This window comes from Egretta garzetta, unplaced genomic scaffold (genome assembly GCF_000687185.1).
Source record: "Egretta garzetta isolate BGI_Z169 unplaced genomic scaffold, ASM68718v1 scaffold45, whole genome shotgun sequence".
In the NCBI taxonomy this organism is placed as follows: domain Eukaryota; kingdom Metazoa; phylum Chordata; class Aves; order Pelecaniformes; family Ardeidae; genus Egretta; species Egretta garzetta.
In genome coordinates this window covers 395,566-416,989 of record NW_009260028.1, presented here as the reverse complement: position 1 = coordinate 416,989, position 21,424 = coordinate 395,566, and the positions used below count along the sequence as shown (strand labels likewise).

Here is a 21,424-nt window from a genome sequence, read left to right as displayed (position 1 = left end):
CGTGCGTATTTCTCCAACACACAAATAAATACAGATTAAAAGGTAGTATTTCTAGCAATGTTTGAATCTTGTTAGGGTTTGCCGTCACTCACTGCAAACATATGAGGGAATTTCATGCTATTAATACAAATGCAACAAATCATTGATCATTGCATTTGACTAAGCTAACTGATGGCTATAAAAATGAAGATACATTGCATAAGGAAACTGTCAAAATGTCAAAAGCTTTTTTTTTTCTCCCTTAACAATCACCCCTTAAACAGAAGGAAAGATGTTTTTCTTTGCAATTTAGTTTTAGATTCTATTACACAATATATCATTGTGACTGACAGTAGTTAACATTTAGATATTGTTGACCTATGTGATGTGTCAGGTTTCAAGAGACTCCTACAGAAAGCTTGAAAATACTTCTACATAGTCAATGCAACCCAAGGAGTCAAACTGCCCTGTGGATAAATGAATATGGTGTTAGCTAATGCTCTAAATTAACATGCATTAGATTTCCTGGGATGGTTGTTTGAAACATAAGTCTCCCTGGCTGGCAGTCAATATTAATAACCTAAAATTTCAGCCAACTGAAGTTATAAATCTTCCGATTGTTTACGTGATTACATGCTATAGACCTAAATACAGAAGTTTAACTATTTTTTACAATCAAACCATTATAATTCCAAATGCCACAAATTTTCACACAATATGGGTGGTGACCATAAGAACTAGCTAGTCCTCTTTATAATCCATTTTCAAGGTATAAAGTTGCACATGGGGTATAAATAACATGAGATCATAGGTCTAGCACTGGTTTTTACACTCCCTAGCATCTATTCTTATCTCTATGGTTGATGAATTAAAATTCAAGTTTCCTTGTAAACATTTATTTAAACATTTGTAGTTTCCTATGTATAAATATTTCTTTTACAGAAATGCACATACACATAAAATCAGTCATCTTGAGATTCAGGACTACTATGGAATGTAAAATCTAATTACACAACAGAGAAGGTAAAACGCCAAGTCACATTAGCTCCACAAAGAGCTTTATGGAAATAAAATTGTTTCTCTACATTAGCACAAAAACAATGTTTCTGCTATTGGAAAAATAGCTATGCACGTGAAGGAAAGGAGAAGAGCTGAACAAGGGAAACATGAAAAGACCTCAGGAAAAAAGAAAATTCAAACACCTGATAGTTTACTAGACACTGAAAGGAAAAAGGCCTAAGAACATTAAAACTTTGGTGGGAAGGGAAGTGGTAGAACAAATAGAGAGGTCTTTCCATTTCATTATCTACAGCGTTATCCAAGAACTATCTGCAGGTAAGTAAATCCAGGCCATAAAAAAAAAAAAAAAAAAAAAAAAAAAAAAACCACAACAAAAATCCATCACAAACAAAAAAAAAAAACCACAAAAAACCCACCCAACACCAAGTCAACAAGGACATGGATAACAGCAATCCAATTTATGTAGTCTACTGGGATTTCAGAGTAATTTCTGAAGACAACATTTAACCAAAGCTTTTAACTAAGCAGCAATGAAGTAAGATGGAAGGTCCAGACACAGACAAATAGGCAACCAAAAAGAAAAATAGGGCACGAGCAAACCGACTGTTCCAGCCTGAAGGGAGGTTACTGCATATTCAAGAAGTCTCTGCTGGTAAGCAAAATTCAGAAGTGATAGAGAAAGAGCGCAAGTGGCAAGATGACCAAGTTTGCTCAGTACAGAGATATGCAATGTAGTAAAAACAAGAACTGGCAAACATGAACTGACAGAAGGATCTTATGAGGACTGAGTGACTATGTAGTAAGAAAACAAAATTCAGCACAGATAGGTGTACAATGAGGTATATGGTGGAAAGCAACCCTAAAATTCATAGAAAATTACAGGCACCAAGCTAACTATAGTTCCATGAAATTATCAGTTCAATGCATGAAGTAGTGCAGGATAAAATAATTAAGAAAGGAAGACAGAATGAAACAGGAAACATCACTATAGAATCATAGGGTAATTCAGCTCAGAAGGGGCAGATGGAAGTCTTTTGTCAAACCTCCTGCTCTAAGGAGGAGGTCACCTGTGAGATCAGACCAGGCCGCTCAGGGCTTTTTCCAGGCACATCTTGAAAGCCTGCACAGCCTTTCTGGGCAATCTCCACTGCCTGCCTGTCCACTCCACATGCTTTGTATGGAAAAATAGGGGAAAATGCTTCTTATATCCAGGCTGAATCTTATCTCAACTTACTCCCATTTCCTCTCATCCTCCCAGTATGCACTGCTGTGAAAAGCCTGGCTCCATCTTCTCAAAGGTCAGCTAATGCAGACCATCCCATAGCTTCCCAGGCTGACTTTTTGGCCTGTCTGCAATTAATCAGAAACCTCTTTGATTCTCCATGACCTTTCAAAGATGATAGAGAGTGGCCTTGCTAAGACTTTTCCCCCATCTCTCAACACGACTGGATGCAGTTCAGTGGGTCCTGTGGACTTATATGGGCAAAGTTTCCACAAGTAGTCTCTGACTCAGTCCTTAACCACTGCTCAGAGTTCCTCTCCACAACTAAGCACAGCAGTCTGGGAGTACTCATCAACCAAAACTGAGACAAAGCAAGGCACTGAGTACCTCAGCCGTATTTAAGCCTGCTGTCACTAAATCACCTGTTCTACTCAGCAACAGAACCACATTTTCCTTGCTCAGCCTTTTATTAGTGTAGCATGAAAACCTCTTCTTGTTACCCTAGACACCCCTTGAGGCATCTACTCTAGGTTAGCTTTCACTATCCTAACACCACTGGGCAACACTTCCAAATTCCTCCTCAGTAGCCCGTCTCTGTTTCCAGATCCTGCACACTGCCTGCTTGTATTGGAGCTTGGCCATGAGTTCCCTGAGCAGCAGAATGGACCCTTCTTGCAACTAGAGGATGCTGGCAGCTCTCCTGAGCTGCTCTGCCCTTCAAAGCCACCTCTTATGGGTGGGGCTTCCTGAAGAAGCCAATGTCTGCTCTCCTGAATTCTAAGGTCTGTACCCTGTTACTCCTTCCTCACCCCCATCAGGACCTTGAATGCCACTATTTCACGGTCACTGCAGGCAAGAGTACCCACATTACTACTTCTCCAACCAGTTCTTCCATTTTAGGGAACAGCAGATCCAGCTCCTAATTAGCTCATCAGTACTTATATCAAGAAGTCATCCCTGATACTCTCCAGAAATCCGGTTTGCTTGTGTCCTGCTGTGTTGGACTTCCAGCAGGCATCAGGATAAAGTTCCCCATGGGAACCACAGACAGTGATCCAGAGACTTCCTTGCCTTTAAAGAAGGCTTTGTCCACATCCTTATCCTGACGAGGGTGGTCTGTAACAGACTGACCAGGGTGGTAACTTTACCAGCCTCTTCTCTGATCCTGACCCACAAATTCTCACCTTAAAATGTCACCTTGTCCCCCACAAGTACCACATATGTTTGAGCTGTTCCTTCACAAGGAAGGCAATGCTTTTCCTTGTCATCCCTACTTGTCTTTCCTGAAGAGCCTGTATCTATACATCCTACCACATCATAAATTCATAGCCCACTCACACCTTAAGAACTTTCCTGGTCCCCCAACTAAAATGCAACTAGAGCTAGCAAAGATCTGGGGAACAGCAACAAGGCGGATCAGAGGTTAGAACAGATTCGATATAGGCAACAATTCAGCAGTCAGCTTGGAAGAAAAAGAGAGACCACCAACCTGTTGAAAGAGAGTGCAACAGCAGTCCACAGAACTGTAATGGCAATCAATCTTTAACTGTCTTGTCCACCAACAGACATGGTGGCCACCAGATAAAGCCAGTGGGAGCCAGGTTCAAAAACCAAACAAATCCAAGGTGGTGGTTCATGCAATAGGGAGCACAACTATGGAATTCCTACGCAAAGGACCCTATGGGTGGCAAGAAGTTTATGAGATTCAAAGGGAGACGAGTATGTAAGAGAGGTCCACTGGGGATTACCAACTAAAACTGCAAAGGAACAAGAAACTCCCCCAAGATGAAAGCAGTCTGGAGGCTTGGGAGTGTTTTAACAGAGCAGTATCATCATACTGTCTGTACTCCTCTGCAAGCATCCATTTGCAGAAATTGCTAGGCAGAACATTGATCTAAGTGGACTCAGACTGAAGTACAGCAGCCATTACTATGAAAGTAACAATATTAGTTTACCTGAAGTGCTTCAGCCTGACAGTAATTTGTTAAAAATGGGTATTAAATACTTCATTTGCTTCCTCTCAAAATGTCAGACTATGAAAAGTTACAATATGCTAAATTTGCTTCTTGTAGACTAAAAATAAGTTTCCCCCTACAGTTTACTGTGGGTTTAGACGCTTATGAATATATCTACAGATTATTTACAGAAACATAGAGATTTAGCAATCACTTCTAAAAAAAATCTCTTAAAAGATGGATTCATGAATTTTATGTACAATGGATTATTGATATTAGAATATTAGATTTCACTAGACAAGTTGCAGTACCTGTACTAATTTCCTTATTGACGTCATATTTAAAAAAATATCAGCTATATACACACAAAAATAGACTAAGAGCACAAATATTGGCTGTATTAGGTAAAACAACCCAAACCAGCCACAATTGCACCCATACCAGACCTTCACTTTCTTCCTTCTGAAGCTTCCTTATCAGTTATTCTTTCTTTTACCCTACTCAGCTATTTCCTTGTAGCTATTCTAGTAAGCACTCCGTGACTGAGGGTGTCTTATTTCCTCTACCTACCTCCATTGTCAGCCACCTGCTTTCAGTCATTCGCATGCGTTCCTTTTAATATAAAAAAGTCTGCTCCTCATCTGTAATCCAATTTTCACATGTTTTTAGGCATCCACAATTGTCATTGATATCAGCATGAGCTGCAGACACCCAGGATCTTCAGAGACAAAACTTCTTTTTATTAAGAAACATTTTGAAGTTTTACTTAGTTATGATACAGTACTTTCTACACTTCAATCAGACTTATGGATGAACATGTTAAGTGATGCAATAAATAAGTAATGCTCAAAAACACCTCGTGTGGTGGTTTAAGCTTCCCAGGAAAAGAGATATCTTCAGTTATCCACTTAAAACAACTCACCTCACATTAAATACAATGAAGAGTATACACAGCTAATTGAAGAGGGTGCTTACCTGAATAACAGCACTAAACCAACACGTGTTGCCAACATTCTTTAATCCTACTGGACAGTTGTCCTGCCGCTTTCGATCATAAGGGTTTGGAGAGTCACTCCATACCTCTGGATGTGTCCTCTTTAAACTTGCTTTATTTTCTGCAATACTGGCTTCTAGAACTCTTCGGGAACAGAAGGGATGGAAAAATGTGAGAAAAAGCAAAAAAAAAAAAAAAAAAAAAAAAAGGAGACATAGTAAACCACCTTCAGTTACTAACATAGACATCTTAATTACATATTTTGCTAACTTATTGTTGCTGAACTTGGTTTCAAATTTATATGCAACAATATGTCTTCAAAATAAAATGCTATTTTACTTTTAGATATGTTATAGTAATTCCACTGCCTTTTGGAAAATGGTATCAGTGAGTAAGTGAATCTCCTGTGAGAGTTCTACATAAGAGCCATGTGTATAAGTCATCAATTATTTAAGAATGAGATTCAAATAGGATGGACAACAAGAATTTTGGGCAGCGCTATTAGTATAGTGCTTTCATCTACAAATGCTTTTATTGGTATGCAAAGCACAAAGTCACCAATATTTATTCTACTGACAAGAAACCAAAGCTAGCTAGGCAACTTTCAAAAATGGAAGACGCTTTTTTAGTTTCCATTTTTGCAACTTATGCAACTGTATTTACCGCTTTAGATAGCAAGCAATTACTTTAGGAGCCATGGAAAGACATCTCCCCACAATTTTTCAAATGCCAGCCAACAAGTTAATTGTACGTCTCAATGACCACACTCTTTGCGGGAAACTGTTCCATGTGATTTATGCTGAGTGTTCCTATTTCGCATGACAGTAAGATCTGATGTGTGTTATGCTCCCAAACTCAAGCTTCACTCAACACAGTATTTCTATACAAGCACACATTCTTAGCCTGGTGACAAAGAACACCGTAAAGGTAACTTCTGGTAGCCACATACTCTAAATAGAAAGATGGAGATGGATACATCCAGGTCATATAAAAACAGTTCTAACTAACAAGCAAAATTGCCTGGCATGTGCACTATTGACACAGTCACTATCCCCAACCATCTAGTCCGGCTACCATACAAAAGACTGAGCTGATACTGAACTACTACGTTTGCCAAGCACAGGATTTCAGGAGCTGCACGACAAGCATCGAAGTAGTCCATGCAGCCTGAAGGGTTAGCCCCCTTCAGGTCTAGACTCGCTAAACATCAAAGAAAGGCACATCCAGGCTGGTCTGTAAATGGAGTTACTAAAGGACAAAGTTTGAACACCTTAGAAAAAGCAAAGAAACTGGGAGGGGGAGGCAGACACAGACCCACATGACGTAACCCCTCAGTTTCCTAACTGTAAATTTTTGTTTCAAGGTATGCTCTTGTCAAAGAAAGAAAAGGTGTCTTACAAGATCTACAGTAAATTCATATAATCCTTCATAGTTCTTGTATATAAGTCCTTTGAGGGACACCCTAATTTGGTATTGCTACTTATTTGGAAAAAACAGAAGCATTCAGAATTTGACATCCCATGTGGTATAAATACCGCTTTGTATCAATACATCTCAGGAAGAACCCAAGACTTGTAATTTCCTAATGATTAATCCATTTCTGACATTTAGGTTTTGGCATATAACCTCATAAACAGCACATCTTTTGAAAAAAGACACTGAAAGGACAGGTATACAATCCTCTAAGACTTTCTGCTCTGACATCTCTTCAAGCAATGCATAGGGGTGGAACCTGATTCTTCAGACTCTTACAGTAGCAGTGATAATGTTATGTCCTAAGCAAACCCCAAAATGTAAAGAAACAGTCAAATTCATTTCCCTTCTCACTGATACAATCCTTCAAAAGTGTTAGATGACCAGCATATCTCTGCTTTGAGATTAAAAGTCATTTGATGGGATCATTAAAAATTAATTCAAAACAAATGTCATACATACTGCAAATAATTTCTCATTTGGGTAGAATTACCTAAACTCTTGTTTAAACTAAATTGAAGGGACTTTTAAAACTCACGGGAAGACTGACAGACTATAATAAATTTAGAATGATGTACCAGGACTACAATACCTACTCCATACCACTTTTGTTTCAAGGAAACAATCAAAACTTTTTATTTCCCCCCCCAAAGCTCAAGAATATTTCAAGATATTTCAAGATGCAAGTCCAGAAAAACATATATTCTCGAACTGAAATAGTTCCTTGACCCCACGGCTATTCCCATTTATCAACTTAATTACCTACTAAAATTTCTTCCTTGTATTTGTTTTTGTATTTCTTTAGCAGGTGAGGGATATCCTCATCTCTAGCTCCACCTCAAATGTTTCCATCAAAAAGTATTTGATTCTCAAAGCTTCATGATATTGTTCCTTATTTTAACTCATAACATTATCTGTCCTCAGAGAGTACATGCAATAGCTGCACGCCTTATGTGCCAAATTAATTTTCAGCCGTAATGATAGCTGTGATGCAAACTGAAATAAAAGTCAGCCCAGTAAACAGGAACCTAATGATCAGCTCAAAAGCTACATAAATAAATGTGTTTACCAGCATAGCGAGTATACCTCTTACGCCATAATGTTCATTAAGTTATATTCATACAGTCCTGATTTGGGAGACTACCTTCACAAAGCATCTTACTCGCACATTGCTCTCAACAAAATGAGCATCTTTCCAGAAAGTTAGTACAAGGATTCAACAATTAGGCAGCCGAAACACCCTCTCTGCGACCCTTGGAGACCACAGCAGCAGTCGCTAGCAGCAGAGCCATAAGCTACGTGCAGGGTCTGGCATGTCTCTTGCCTCATGGGACCAAAGGCTTCCCCACCTCCAACTGCTAGAATCTTGTTTGGAGGGAAATTCTGGAGTCAGGGTTAGTTAATGCCAGGCTTGGCATGAGACCTGAAAGCAGTATTTTATTTCTCTCTGTAACAAGCTGGGCACAGCCAAGCAGCTTTGCAGAGCTACTTGCATGGGGCTAAGCCAGACAACGCAATAAGCCTCAGGCAAAGCGACTCCACAGCACTAAAGTTCAACCAAACCATTTTGAGGAAGCCCACTAAACATGCTGCAGAAAAGCCTGCTCCGGCAGACTACTCAGCTACAAGAACAAGGAAAGGTCTTTATACTGTGGTCGCCTTACAGCTAGTCATCCAGGAATATCCCCAACCCTACATCCCTCCCGTTTCACCTTTGATCTATACACACAATGCAGTGTCCCCAGCAGTTTCGATGACCACGTTACAAAAAAAAACCAAAACCCAAAACCAAATCATGCCTAGGGGTTCTGCACATCCTTATGCACTTATAGTATGGGTTCTCATTTTAATATGGCTACTACCCTAGGCACAACACAGGCCAGCTAATTTCTCCTTTCAGTTGCATCTTACCAGCTTTGCCAGTGAAGCCCTATCTGGCTAGCCTCATTCTCCTTCAATCCATGAAAAGCAATATAAAAAAGAGAAACCTTTTCGTATTGGGAAATACAACGAATATGCACATTTCCCTGGGAGATTTAAAGAGGGAGTAGTAAAAAAAAAACCCAAACTGTAAGTGTGCTATGAACAAGATGCTCAGCTCGGGCACTCGGACATTTCAGCTGCACTCGTCTCAACACCTACATAGTAATCAGATTTGTCCTCGTTAAGTAGCACAAGGCAATTACGTTCAGGAAGACAAATTCTACGTGCATTACAACATTAATTACACAAGTCAAGAAATTCCATTAACGTTCCCTTGGAAACCTTAACAAAATCAGTGCAAATTAGGTTCCAAACCACTATGAATACCTTTGAAAAAAAATATCCTCCACACCAAAGACTATTTAAATATGCACACATCCTACATTATTAAAAATGAAAGATTTCCACAGTTTAATTTGCTTATTTGACTTGCTATTTGTTTTCTGCTTCTTATTTAACCTAAAGAAACAAAAGTAAATGGCTGCATCGTGGCTGACCACAGTGTTCTTTTTGTTTTGAGAAGTTCTGCGCAGATACTGTGCTTTCTATTGGAATGCCAACATTCTTCTGTGGGGTGTTAACTACAAAGTGATTTTTTTAAATTTAAAAAAAAAAAACCACAGTCTGAAGTCCTGTCCTTAAGGAAACTGATTGAACAGTTCAGATCAAGAACTCAAGAATTCTGAGCTTCCTGTATTTGTACAACTCTGACATAATTTGGCATCCACTAAGGGTGTATCTTGGTATGTAACTAAGTTGATCTAATACCCCAATGCTGCCAAAACCCCCAAGATTCTCACCTCTTCTCTGCCTCCATTCACACGAAAAGTCCTATTTCCCTTCCTTGTGTTATGATACACTCTGGATCTTTCAGTCAATATTTCTGTATGGCTTTGGGAGATGAATTCATGCAACAAATGCTCCAAAGAATATTACAGCCAAGTATAGATGATGTGATATTGTGTGCAGGCCATATCCCCCTTGGTAGCAACAACCTCTTAATTTGACACATGCTACTGTGTGTAATTTTACCGTCAAATATACATCTCTCATCAGAAGACCAACATTTTTCTCTGTATATAACTGAACAGATTATCTACGTGCCTTTGTACATACAGAAGAAAAAATTGCATACTTTGTTATTTTCCACAACTAGAAAAAAAATACACCATAATTTAAGTAGAATGTATTTATAATACTTAGTTATGGGCTAAGCAGGTAAGACCAAAAAGGGCTTTTTAGTCTGAGAAGTGAAAAACAAAGTCTACAGGAAAAAACCTAAAGCTTTGAGGCTCCCAAGAAGTAAGCACAGCAGAAGCAGTCAAAGCTTGCAGAAGGAAAAAAAAAAAAAAGGGAAAAAGATTTCCATGTCCAGAAATAGGTCGATCTTTCTAAGTGTCTGCCTAAATCACAACTCTGTAATTATGACAATTCTGTCCTTCAAAAAGGAACATGAAAGAGCGAAACTGCTGAAACAGAACTGCACAGAACTTCCACCATAATCTTGTACACATGCACATACAGAGGTCTTAGGAAAAGAAAAGCCACCCCTTAAAATCTTCTTGCAATTACTAATGAGAATGTAAAACCCTCTTATCCCACCTTTCTCTCCTAGAATATGTTATCTTAAACTCATATAACAAGATCGCTTTTATCACAAATGGGAGGAGAGAGGGAGGAGTACGTTTATTCTCGCAGTTAGTACATTTATTTTTCAAAAGGAAAAAGAGAGTGATTATGGATAAAGTAACACTCTCCTTATTCTCCGAGTTGGACTTTTCTGGGAAGTCATTTAGTCATACAGTGAACTGACAAAAAGAATTACTGTGGTGAATCTCCCCCATCTAAATCAATTTTTTATAAAATTAGTCTTTTACAAGGGAGGCAGTACTTAACCTAACACAAGGATCAAATCATTGCCCTTCTCCCCTAGAACAAGGCCAGCCACAGATAAAGACCTACACCCCTCCCACACAACCCTACACCCAGCCTTAGTTCAAGTCCCATGTATTTCATAATTATATCTATATTTACATGTAAACACACACTGTACAAAAAGTTATTGTAAAATCTGATCAGAATTTAACTCACAGATTCTTATCATGCCCAAGTTGAGAAAGTTAAGTTCATAAAACTTTAAGAAGTTAGCTTCACTCAAAGCTTATAAATCCTATTTGTTAAATAGGTTAATAACATAACTTTATCAGCTAAAATACAGCAGCTGCTCTTAGTATACTCAAATCATAGCATTACTACCCCCTCCCGCAATCTCAGCCTTAGCGCAGAGGTAAGCATTACTGTAAAATGAACACTGCAAAAAACAGGAGAAAGAATTTTTTAGCGTCTTCATTATATTTTGTTTTCATTGCTTTTTACCTGATACAAGAGAAACTTTTAGTTTTAGATCCTATTTAAATATGACCGTATATCCTCTACCTCCATCCACTTCCTCAATATTTAAACAAATACATCAACATGAAACATACTATTAAATTCTAGCCCACATGTAATAGACCACTTCCCGGTGTGGAACATACAATACATTAAAGCAACATCCTGAAGCCAAGCATATCAGTAGCACAAGTGAAAGTAAACAAGTTATTCTTTGTTAAATTAAAAGTTAAAAAAAGCAATACAGGCCAATCTCCAACTCTTTAATTTAATTTCTGCTTTATATAAGTTGTTTGTTTACCTGCTAATGGCTTGTTCCTCATCTGTTATTCCAGTCTCCCTGAATGCCCTGTTTGATTCCTCCAAACTCAAGGCAATTGCCCTCTGAAGATCATCTTTATCATCTCCAGTGAGATCAATCACATCTGAAAAGCAAAACTATCTTTCTCAAAATTAAAAGTGAAACAGAAGGAAAGGCAAGTCTTACTGTAGAGGAGAGAGAGCCCACGTGGATTGCTGAGCGCCATTCCAGTCCATCCCTCCTGTACCCTGCGCTCTTCCAACCACTAACCCTGCTAATGGCTCCCTTCTGCCTCCAAGCAGAGTAAAAACCTCAGCAGCTTGCTCTTGCTATGATATGATGGGCAATAGTCTTCCTTCCTCCTAATGATCTTAAGTTTCAAAAAGCTATGGGACAAATCTAGGAACCCACGGTTTCTGAAAGCCCTCTTAGAACAATACACTTAGGTGTATTACATCAGCTACCATAATCAGTTGCTTCCAGGAAACACATGATGAAGACAACCTCCTCTTAAAAAGGATACCTTAACCGAGCATAGTTGATTTTCCCTCTTCATGGAGGAACACGTGTAGAGTTTTCCCAGTACAACCCCAAATTCTATACATATTTCTGTGCACTGCTGAGCCAAATACTTTCACACAATTTCATAACATGTGGGAGAGCTCCTTACTCAACCTAATTCTTTTCTATCCTGTCTGTGCATTCCTTTCCTGAACATATTTAAACCCAATTTCTGTCTACTGGAAGTATCCCATCTCAACAGGAGAGTTAAGAAAACAAATACTGAAGTCAAAATGAGGATCCATACTTGAACACGTGGGGAATGCTGGATGGGCTACTGACTGGGTAACAAAGACAAAAACAACCCTACTTCTACCTTCCTCTCCAGCTCCCGTTATCTAAAGAATCAGACAGTAACATCCCCATAAACCTCCCTGTTTCCCGACGGTAGCAACAGCACTCCCCCTCCTGAGTACCAAGGGATTTCACTACCCACATCACACCCCGACACCAGTCCATCCCCCCATCAGGCACTGCCGTGCTTTCAGAGCAGCCAGGGCCAACAGGAATGCCCATCAACCACACAAGACATTCAGAAAAGTCAAGGCCATTGGTTGTCCTGATTTCAAGGGTCAAAAGTCTCATTTTGCCGGTCAACCAGACAGAAAGAGAGGGAAACATGCAAGAGAGACTTATGTACAATATTAGACAGACACGCACACGGAATGTTGGTTGTTTTCAGTCTCCCTCCTCTAAGGCCAAAGTTTACCCAAAGAGCTATGAAAGGGACTACTCTCCAGCCTGGAGTTTGGACACTGGAAGCTAAAAGACTCTGGGAGAAAGAGCTACAGATTCAAAACTGATAATGGCTCACAAAGAGAAATGAGCAGCTTGCCTGCATTTCTCCTTCCACAGGCCAGCTCAATTACCCATACCCAAAGGGCTTCACCGTCTAGTCTCCAACTTTTCCCCTGGATGAGCTGACTGGCTGTAGAGACAGCTTCCCCTGTTTCCGTGGGCTTACTCATCTGTGACAATTCTCATTGGATCAAAATAAAACACTAAACTTATGATACTAAAATCATTGCCATAGCTGTGTATGAAGAGAAAGTGGGATGACTTGTCCTAAGAGAAAGCTGAAACTAAAGAGAAGTTGTAAAAGAAACTTCTGTTAACACCAGCATTTTCAAAAAACTAGCTTTCAACTTAGCTCTGTTTCCTCCAAATAAAGATGGTTGAATTTCTATTTTATTGAGTGAGCTTTTAAGGAAAGCACTCCTACCTGCAAAGTAAACCGGGCAATTTGGCATGATCTGGAAGTACAGAAAAACACTATGACCACAAAAGCAGCACTTCATAATTTTATTCTTAGTTTTTTATAGTCAGCTCAGGTCTTGCAGCATATCAGAAGGATATCAGAAGGATACTTCAACTCAGATGCCTGAAATTCTCTTTCAGAAGTACCAAAGCAATTACAAAGCCATGTTGAGAACAATGTCATTTAGGCTAAAATAATACCTCAGCCTGGGTTGCGCACAGGCATGGCTCTGTTCTACAGCCTGAGGAACAGGTCATGAGGGGATCCCATGACCATGGGCACTACAGGTGGTACTTATGTTGTATTTTCTACCCATTAGCAGGTAGTCACACACAAGTACCTTCATCTCCACTGGAGACGAGCTGTTTTTCTGAAACTAGTAATAGTGGTCTGAAACTAGTAATAGTGGTCACAGCTGAAGATGGAAAAAGCCTCAACCCAGCAGCCACACATGCTAATGGAGAAGTATGGGATTGCTCTAATCTCTTTCTTACAAAGGGGAATACTCTTTTAGCTAGTCTCTAGTCAGGTTAGAGTGATGAAATTCTTATACAACAAAGAAGAAGAAAGTTAGATTAAGAATTAAGCTCCTTTATATGGGGAGTACTTTCCAGAAAAGAACTCATAACCTAGCTAAAAATTATGTGGTACACAAAAGCTCCCACTGTTTAAAAAAAAAAAAGAAAAAAACAACAACAACAACAAAACAAAACAAAAAACAAAAACACACAAACCACCACCAAAACCAAAACAAACTATCAAGGTCAGCTCCAACTCACACTTTCATTGCATTATTCAACTTCTTTGCACCTTCCTTCACTCCTTAATCTTCATGAATCTATACCACCACCCTATATGTTCAGAAGTTTATTACCATTCATATTACTAGTGATTACATCACTTTAATATTAAAACCCCAAATCCTTGACTTCCACTTGCTTTCAGAAAGCAGATCAACACAACAGTTTCCTTTGGCATGCAAGGGTTTTGGAGCAGACAACACAGGATTCTCTTTAGAAATGTTGTTTTCACATATACATTGTTCCTGATCTGCATGAAAAAAGACAACATGGTGAAGACCTGCTGCCAGATACTACCACCACGAGTGGTGCAATCGATCTATGTCACAGAAGGTTTACCTAGAATAACTTATGTCAGAAAAATACATTTTTAAGTCTCAGCTGATCCATGCTAACCTTCTCCATGCACGCTTGCAGTTTGTAGCAAGTGTAAAACAAAAATATTTTTGAGATTTAAGGTAATGTATTTTAGCTCATGTTTGCTATACTTGCAGCAGGTCCAAGGTCTTTTTCAGCATCTCAGCTGACACACTAACTCATTAAGCTGCAACAGCTCATGTATGACTTGAATCCTAAGTTACAGGATTATAAAGAGAAGATCTCAACAGAAGTCATAACAGAAGAGGAACAGTCTGAGACTAAACCCTTCTTTAAAAAAAACAATAAAAATAAAAAAATCAGCTTGTCTGCAGAGTCTGCATTCCTGTCAGTTGGTTACAGATTATACAAATGTACATATACTACATGAAATTCATGCAGGTTTTTTTTTTGTTTTGTTTTGAAATAGCTTATGTTTTATAAATCCTTACATGGGGATTTTTATTTTTTTTTTTAGTGAAAAGATATCCAATTTTCAAGCAGTTATTCTACAAGTAAGATCACTGCCTTCTCTCACAATCACTAATAAACTCAACATTAATCTAGTTTTAAAATACTTATTTCACTTGAATTTTATAGTGTTAATGCAACCCTACAACTGTTCATTTTACAGCAATTAGTAGCAGAATTCATTCATGAAACTGATCTGCTTAAGTTTCCTATCTGACCAACTGATTTCTGTGTTCAAGGTCTGAGTTTGAAGGAAAAAAAAAAGCTGATTTTTACCCAAGGTATTTATCAGACACACATGAGTTTCCAGTGACAGGCTGAAGGATATATTTCACAAAGGCATTAAGAATAATGCCACTTCTCCAAATTTATAGTTACCTGATTTTAATTTACATACGGTGATTTTGTAACACTCCTCATTTACGCCACAGAACACCTGAGTTCTCACTGGCTCATGCTCATAAAGGTACTTCTTATTGTATATCACATAGCCTTAGAAAATCCAAGTATTCTTAACCAAGCCATGGCTACTAAACAAAAAAAAGTTTGCTTCTGAAAAAATTCTTTATGAATGAAGAAACTGCTCATCAAAACAGTCTGACAGTGCATTCATGATGTTTATTCAACTAAAATTAACATACATAATTATTCAACTGTTTTAGTAAGAAATGTATTTTTGGTTTACAACATCATCATATAATAATGTGTGCTTCTGGTACATAAGATCCAGAGAGTTTCACATAATTTGTAATTCTACAAAGCAATTTTAAGTTGTGTATTGAAATTTGTGACAAATATACTAGTGTATGTATAATAAATGCACACACTATATCTATCTATCCCCATATATCTTCTTTTCTAAAAAAAAAAATTCTGATCAATCTGTTTACTTAGGAAGTTTCTATCATCATTTACATAAATGGTTCTTACTTGATAATTGTCTAGATCATTAAAATAATTACTGTGTTATTGACTTGTTCCTTATACCAGGAAGAGGCAGAGAGTAGGAACTTCAGACTTCAATAGGCTGGGAAACTCAGCATGAGGGACAGCTCTGAAGTAGCAATTGAACCCAGGGACAGGCAATAAACAACCACAGTGATGCAACTGCTGGCACAGGGAGAGGAAAATGAAGGGGCAGGCCTGATGGGTTCAATGGACAGGTGCCAAGTATGAAACTGGAATCTCGCTGCTGGATTTCCAACACACCAACAATATAAAAAGAAAAAAATGAAACAGAGACTACATCAGTTTTGTTTATTACTACAAGCAGAGCTAAGCAAGATCCTATATTCTACGGTCTATTCTGCGATGTTAAACGTCATGATGGTCTGGGTTCCTACATGAAGATTTAAAGGAATTTAGTTGGCTGTATACGCCAATTTTGGTTAAACTGGACAGGGAAAGAATACACAGCATCCCAGCAGCTGCTTAGCCAACCCAAACAGCTCTATTGATGGAAGAGCTAGCAAATGTTAGCCACCACTATCTCACAGGAAATTCCTCATCTCAGCTTGTGTTTACGCTGTCCTAGGATCATAACACCTTAAACTGATGATTCGCACACTGACAGGGATGGGAAGGAGAGAGGTAGTCATGGAACGAAGGAACAAGTGAATCTAAGATAAAAGGAGGACCTCAAGGTACAAGACTCCTGATGTTTTGAAGCAGGGACCCTGTCATACCAAGCTGGAGACACTCCCAGGAACCTGGATGGAGACAACACAAATAATCCCTGAAACAGAAGGTCACGAAGACACATAGCAATACCCACGTTAGGTAAGGTGACAGAAGAAACTAGTGTCAAATTCTACTCACAGAAACAATAAAATGCACAGCTATAGAATGAGAACTGACTAGGACTTGTGCCAAGAAAGATCTAGGAGTTACAGCTGATTCACATTCAACCTGCAAATCACATTATCACAGTGTTGAAGAAAATACGATGTGCTACACTGAGGTATACTGTCCGAGTACCACATGGACATTTATGGACATTCCCTATTTTTCTTAAGAACTCAGCTGAAGTCTTAGTTATTGTTTTAAGTGCCACAGTTCACAAAAAGGGCAGAACAATTAGAGAAAGTCCGGATGAGAGAAAAAAATGACAATAGGTATAGGAAATGCATCCAAAGACTTGGAAAGAATTTGGGCTGTTTAGTTTAGATCTGAGAAAACTCTGAGGGGACATTACGATATGGTGTCTTCAAGCACAAAACACCTCATCTAAGACAAAAGGAATGAAGTGTACTATAATCCCCACAGGAGACAACACAAAGAATAAAAGACTTAACTTGAAGCAAGAGGGATTTAGGCAAGACATTAGGAGCCTAAAAGTAAGGAGAGTGAAGCACCAAAACAAACTACTCCATAAACTTTTCAAAGCCTCTAGAACGGAAGGGGTTTTAAGAAAAAATGTTGTATAAACATCACTTCAGGAGGTTTTAGGTACAGTTAAGTCTACCTCATTGACAAGGCTTGATTGAATGACTTTTGAAACCTTTGCAAAGGCTTAAAATCTAGGAACAGGAAAGTATAAAAGCCAGGTCCCCAGAAGCAATTGAAGTCTACAACCCTGAAGCTGGTCTGCTTGGTATTTTACAGTTATTGTCCTTATAAAAGGGCTTGAAATCTTTTGTCTTGGCTGTGGAATGTGCAATTGCAAAGACTAATAATTCAGTTTTTGTAAAAAGAATTTTGAGTTTTCAAAAGAATGGAGGGAGAGAATGTCTTGACAGCTATTTAATTCGAAGACAATACATCTTCTAAAATATGTCTTCTCTTCATTCTGCTGCTTTCTTTAACCCTGGGTTCTGCAAGTTTCTCAAATAATGAGAAGGAAACAGATAAATGCTTAGCAATGCAATAGTCCTACTGTGCAGCCATAGATGAAAATACACTGAATTACTGCAAATGGGAAAAAAAAAGTTTTCTAGAGAAATCAATAAAGTGAAAATATTGGAAAGTACTACTAAACAACTTATTTTCTTTTGCGTTAAGTGCAGTGCCTAGGATTTATGCTACTAAGCAGACCATTAAAGTGATCTCGGATTAAACGGAGTTCAGTTGTACACTGCAACTCTAATACTTAAGCACCTCCTGCTCACTAACAGATTGCAGGAAGGAAAGAAAAAAAAAAAACCACCACCTTTGCAAAGGGATCAGATAAAGCATGCATCGCTCCTGATGTGAAAAAGCTACACTTGCAGGTGCTTGCACATACCCCTTTGAACAGGCAAAAAGGCAAGCATCATTATGCACTGACTGTGCAAGTCAGCCTTTGCTTTTAAAGATGGAGTAAATTTTATGCAAACTCATTATTTTTGCAGCTGCTGAAATTTTGCATTTGCTAATAAGAGAAATGAGGTTTCCTTATACCTCCTAACATCCAGGATACAACTCTCAAACAGTTGAATGACCACTGTCACTTTTGGAAGAGCCAGTGCACAATCCAGGCTAACCGCTGATTGTTAAGATATGAATTCCTGTTATACGCATTTCTGTTTTACCCCTGAACTAAGTAACCACTTCAAAGAAATGTAGTCCGTCAAGCTCACAGAATACATTGGATATACCTTTACGCAAGGCATACCTTCAACAGCTTTTGTAAGTGGCTAGCGATTTTCTGCAGCATAAAAGACAGTTCTGATATTTATCTGTAACTCCCTCTCATCCCCAGTTTGGATGACTTAACTTCGTGGGACCACGAAGCTTGGTGACTCATAACATCGTAAGTTCCAAATGCACAGAGGTAGTTAAGCAGTAAGGAACAGTAAAGGTGAGTTGTAATTATCTTCATGTAATTATACCTATGTGGGATAGTAAAAGGGAGTCAAATTTGAAAGGCAAGATGCTGTCAGTAACTCAGGCCAGTTACTGAGAAGTGCTAATAGCATTCTTTGCAGAAGGGAATGGTGATGGTTGGAGCTATCATTGTTGATTATGTTTTCCATCTATGCCCACCCTTCCATCCTTTTCCCCCAGGTCATCCGATGTCTTTCACCACGCTTCCTTACATGACAGTACTTACCACTGCAGGGCCCTGAACCTTGTCCATTTTAAACTGCATTTTTTTTTAAAATTCATAATCAAAATAATTATAGGCAAGCAGATCCCAACAAAAAGAACCGTAGGATTCTGCAAGAAGCTTTCACTACATCTCTACAGATGGGGGGCCTCTATGATCAGAGATTGGTTTAGACTTTTGTTCTGTTGTGGGTGTTTAGTTCTTGCCCCCCAAGTCCTCCAACATGAAGAAAAGTTGGCCAAGATGCCTTTATCTCATAACATGTTTTCAGTCTAACTAAAACAACAAAGGCCGGCAAAGTGCTCTCATCTTTGTTGCCAGTGAGGACACCTGACGAGACACTAAAGATGTTAAAAAAAAAAACAAAAACCACACATACAACCAAAAACACCACACCCCAAAAAATCTGCCTCCTTTTTCCACAGCAGTCAGTGCTTCTTGATTACCAATTTTTAGTGCTATATAACCCTAAGGAATCTGGGACTGCTTTCAGCCCTCCAGAAAAGAGAAGAGAATCCTGAAATTAAGCTTGGAATGTGCAACTCAAGACTTAACTCTTTTCAGATTGACCATCAGTCATGGGTAATGTAGACTTTGGAGGTTTGACTCTTCCCTCTCATATCCCTTGTCAACTCATACCTTCAATAAGGTTGCATAGCAGAGTAAGTAACAGCAAAACTAAACACTTCTATTAATGGGATTGCTAATAAATCTAATTAAACACAGACTGGAAGAGAATCCAGCTTACTATTCCACTGCCACAGCAGATCTTCAGCACTGGAGATTATGACAACGGCAGTAAGTTTGCTGAAAATAGTCTCTATTTCCTCAATGTCAATTTTCTGATATTGAAAATTAAATACAAAAACCAATATTAAAAACAAAAACCAAAAAAAAAACCCCAAACCCAAATGACCCCCCACAACTTAGTGGGGGGAATAATACAGTCAGGGCATTTTATACAGGGTTGCTAGTAATACCAAGAATTAAAATGCAGTTTTCAGATCTGAGATACTGAAAATAAACTCATCTCTCATTTAAAAAAAAAAAAAAGTGAGAGAGATGTTTATGTCAAGATGCCAGAGACAAAAAGACAATTATACAATTGACGAGGAGATCTAACTAAACTTCTTTACAGTATTGCCACCATAGCCACCCTAATATAAGTGAAACAAAGGGGAAAAAAATCCTACTGTGGGTGAAGCTAAATAATTCTACTAATTTAATAAAAGCCACATAGATGTACTACATATACAGTCAAAGGATCAATGTATAATTAAAATGTTCTACATCTATGTTTAGAATGTTGGAATGTAAATACAGTATCAAGAAATTCAGATTTTACAGATATCAATCCCACTACAAAAAAATTTCTTTTTACTTTTTCTTTCATGTTATTTCCCATATTTATTTGCAGAACACGTTTAACACATTTCCCCCCCCTAAAAATAAGTATGCACTTAAGCAAAGGAATATAACCTGCAAGGCTCAGAGAAGTACAGGTTGTGGGACTTCCTGCATCTACTAAATTGTTTAGAATTAAGTATATTTAATGTTAATTTCACACATAAAATACCTACTCTTTTACTACAAAATGCACACCTAACCTCTCACTTTTCCCTCTGGGAAAGTCATGCCTGTCAAGAGAAGCTACTCTTAAGCGTATTAAGCTTTAGCATATTAAGACAAACATTTGCCATCTCATCTCCAATTTTATTTTATGTTGACAGCAGAGTAGCCAGCTTTTGCCTTTAATTATTTACTGCATGACCCCAAAATAAATCCTATAAAAAAAAAAAAAAAAAACGAAAAAAGATTGAAAACTCCATTATTCACCCTCTGATCAGTACCATACATACACGTAAGGGTAATGCTTAAGGATAGCTCAAATAAAAAAGAAAACATTGAAATAAGGAAAGAGAGAATACATAATAATCTAAGAATTGCTCAGTAAGAATTATCAGCAGTTTAACAGTCATCTCACAGGCAAGTTTTAGTTTCCTTGCCTTTAAACTAAACTTACGAAAAGAAAAAATACCTACTGGTGTCTGCCTGGCTGCCCACGCTGATGTATCTGTCATTTCCAGGAAGGGCTGTTTGGTAATAAGTTGCCTCCTCTAGCTGGGGAACCTTGGCATTCTTCGCAGTGAGGAAAGCCACAGCCAACTCCAGATTACCATTGCTGTCCTTTAAGCATCAACAAAACAAGAAGTGAGAGACCCCTCACCCTTTTTTAATTTTTCTTAACAGCAAAGGACCACATTACAAGCAACTTAAAAGATCAATGACAGATTGTATTTCCACGTAAAATACTGATGAGGAAAGAAAGTTTCCAAACTTGACATGTTCTGCATACTTCACTATTTTTAACTGAAGTAAAGATAAAACATCTTATAAAAATTTACTTCGGTAGAATTCCACTTATTTCAGAAAAAAAATTGAAGGTCAACCTCTCAACAAGCATAATCAGCACACTCTCAGACTTCAACAGCCATCAGCTGAATTCTTCTGAAAGTCTACCATTTCATTTTTAAAGCCAGAAATACTAGCTTTTGTGGGACAGTTGTATACATGATTTATGCTGAATCTGAAGCAACAACTCTCCCTATATAATTTAAATTCACTAAATCCT

General features: G+C 38.3%; 1 protein-coding gene across 1 annotated transcript in view; it reads right to left on the bottom strand.

The window, feature by feature from the left end:
- USP25 (ubiquitin specific peptidase 25) overlaps positions 1-20,966 on the bottom strand; it is a 71,875-nt gene extending 50,909 nt beyond the window's left edge. Inside the window, exons 1-3 of the mRNA XM_035896413.1 lie at positions 20,835-20,966; positions 11,319-11,455; positions 5,152-5,314 (exon numbers count right to left, since the gene is read on the bottom strand). Of these exons, the coding sequence (XP_035752306.1) occupies positions 5,152-5,314; positions 11,319-11,455; positions 20,835-20,873 (339 nt within the window). The 5' untranslated portion in view covers positions 20,874-20,966. The remainder of the gene's footprint in view (positions 1-5,151; positions 5,315-11,318; positions 11,456-20,834) is intronic.
- Positions 20,967-21,424: the final 458 nt, after the last annotated feature.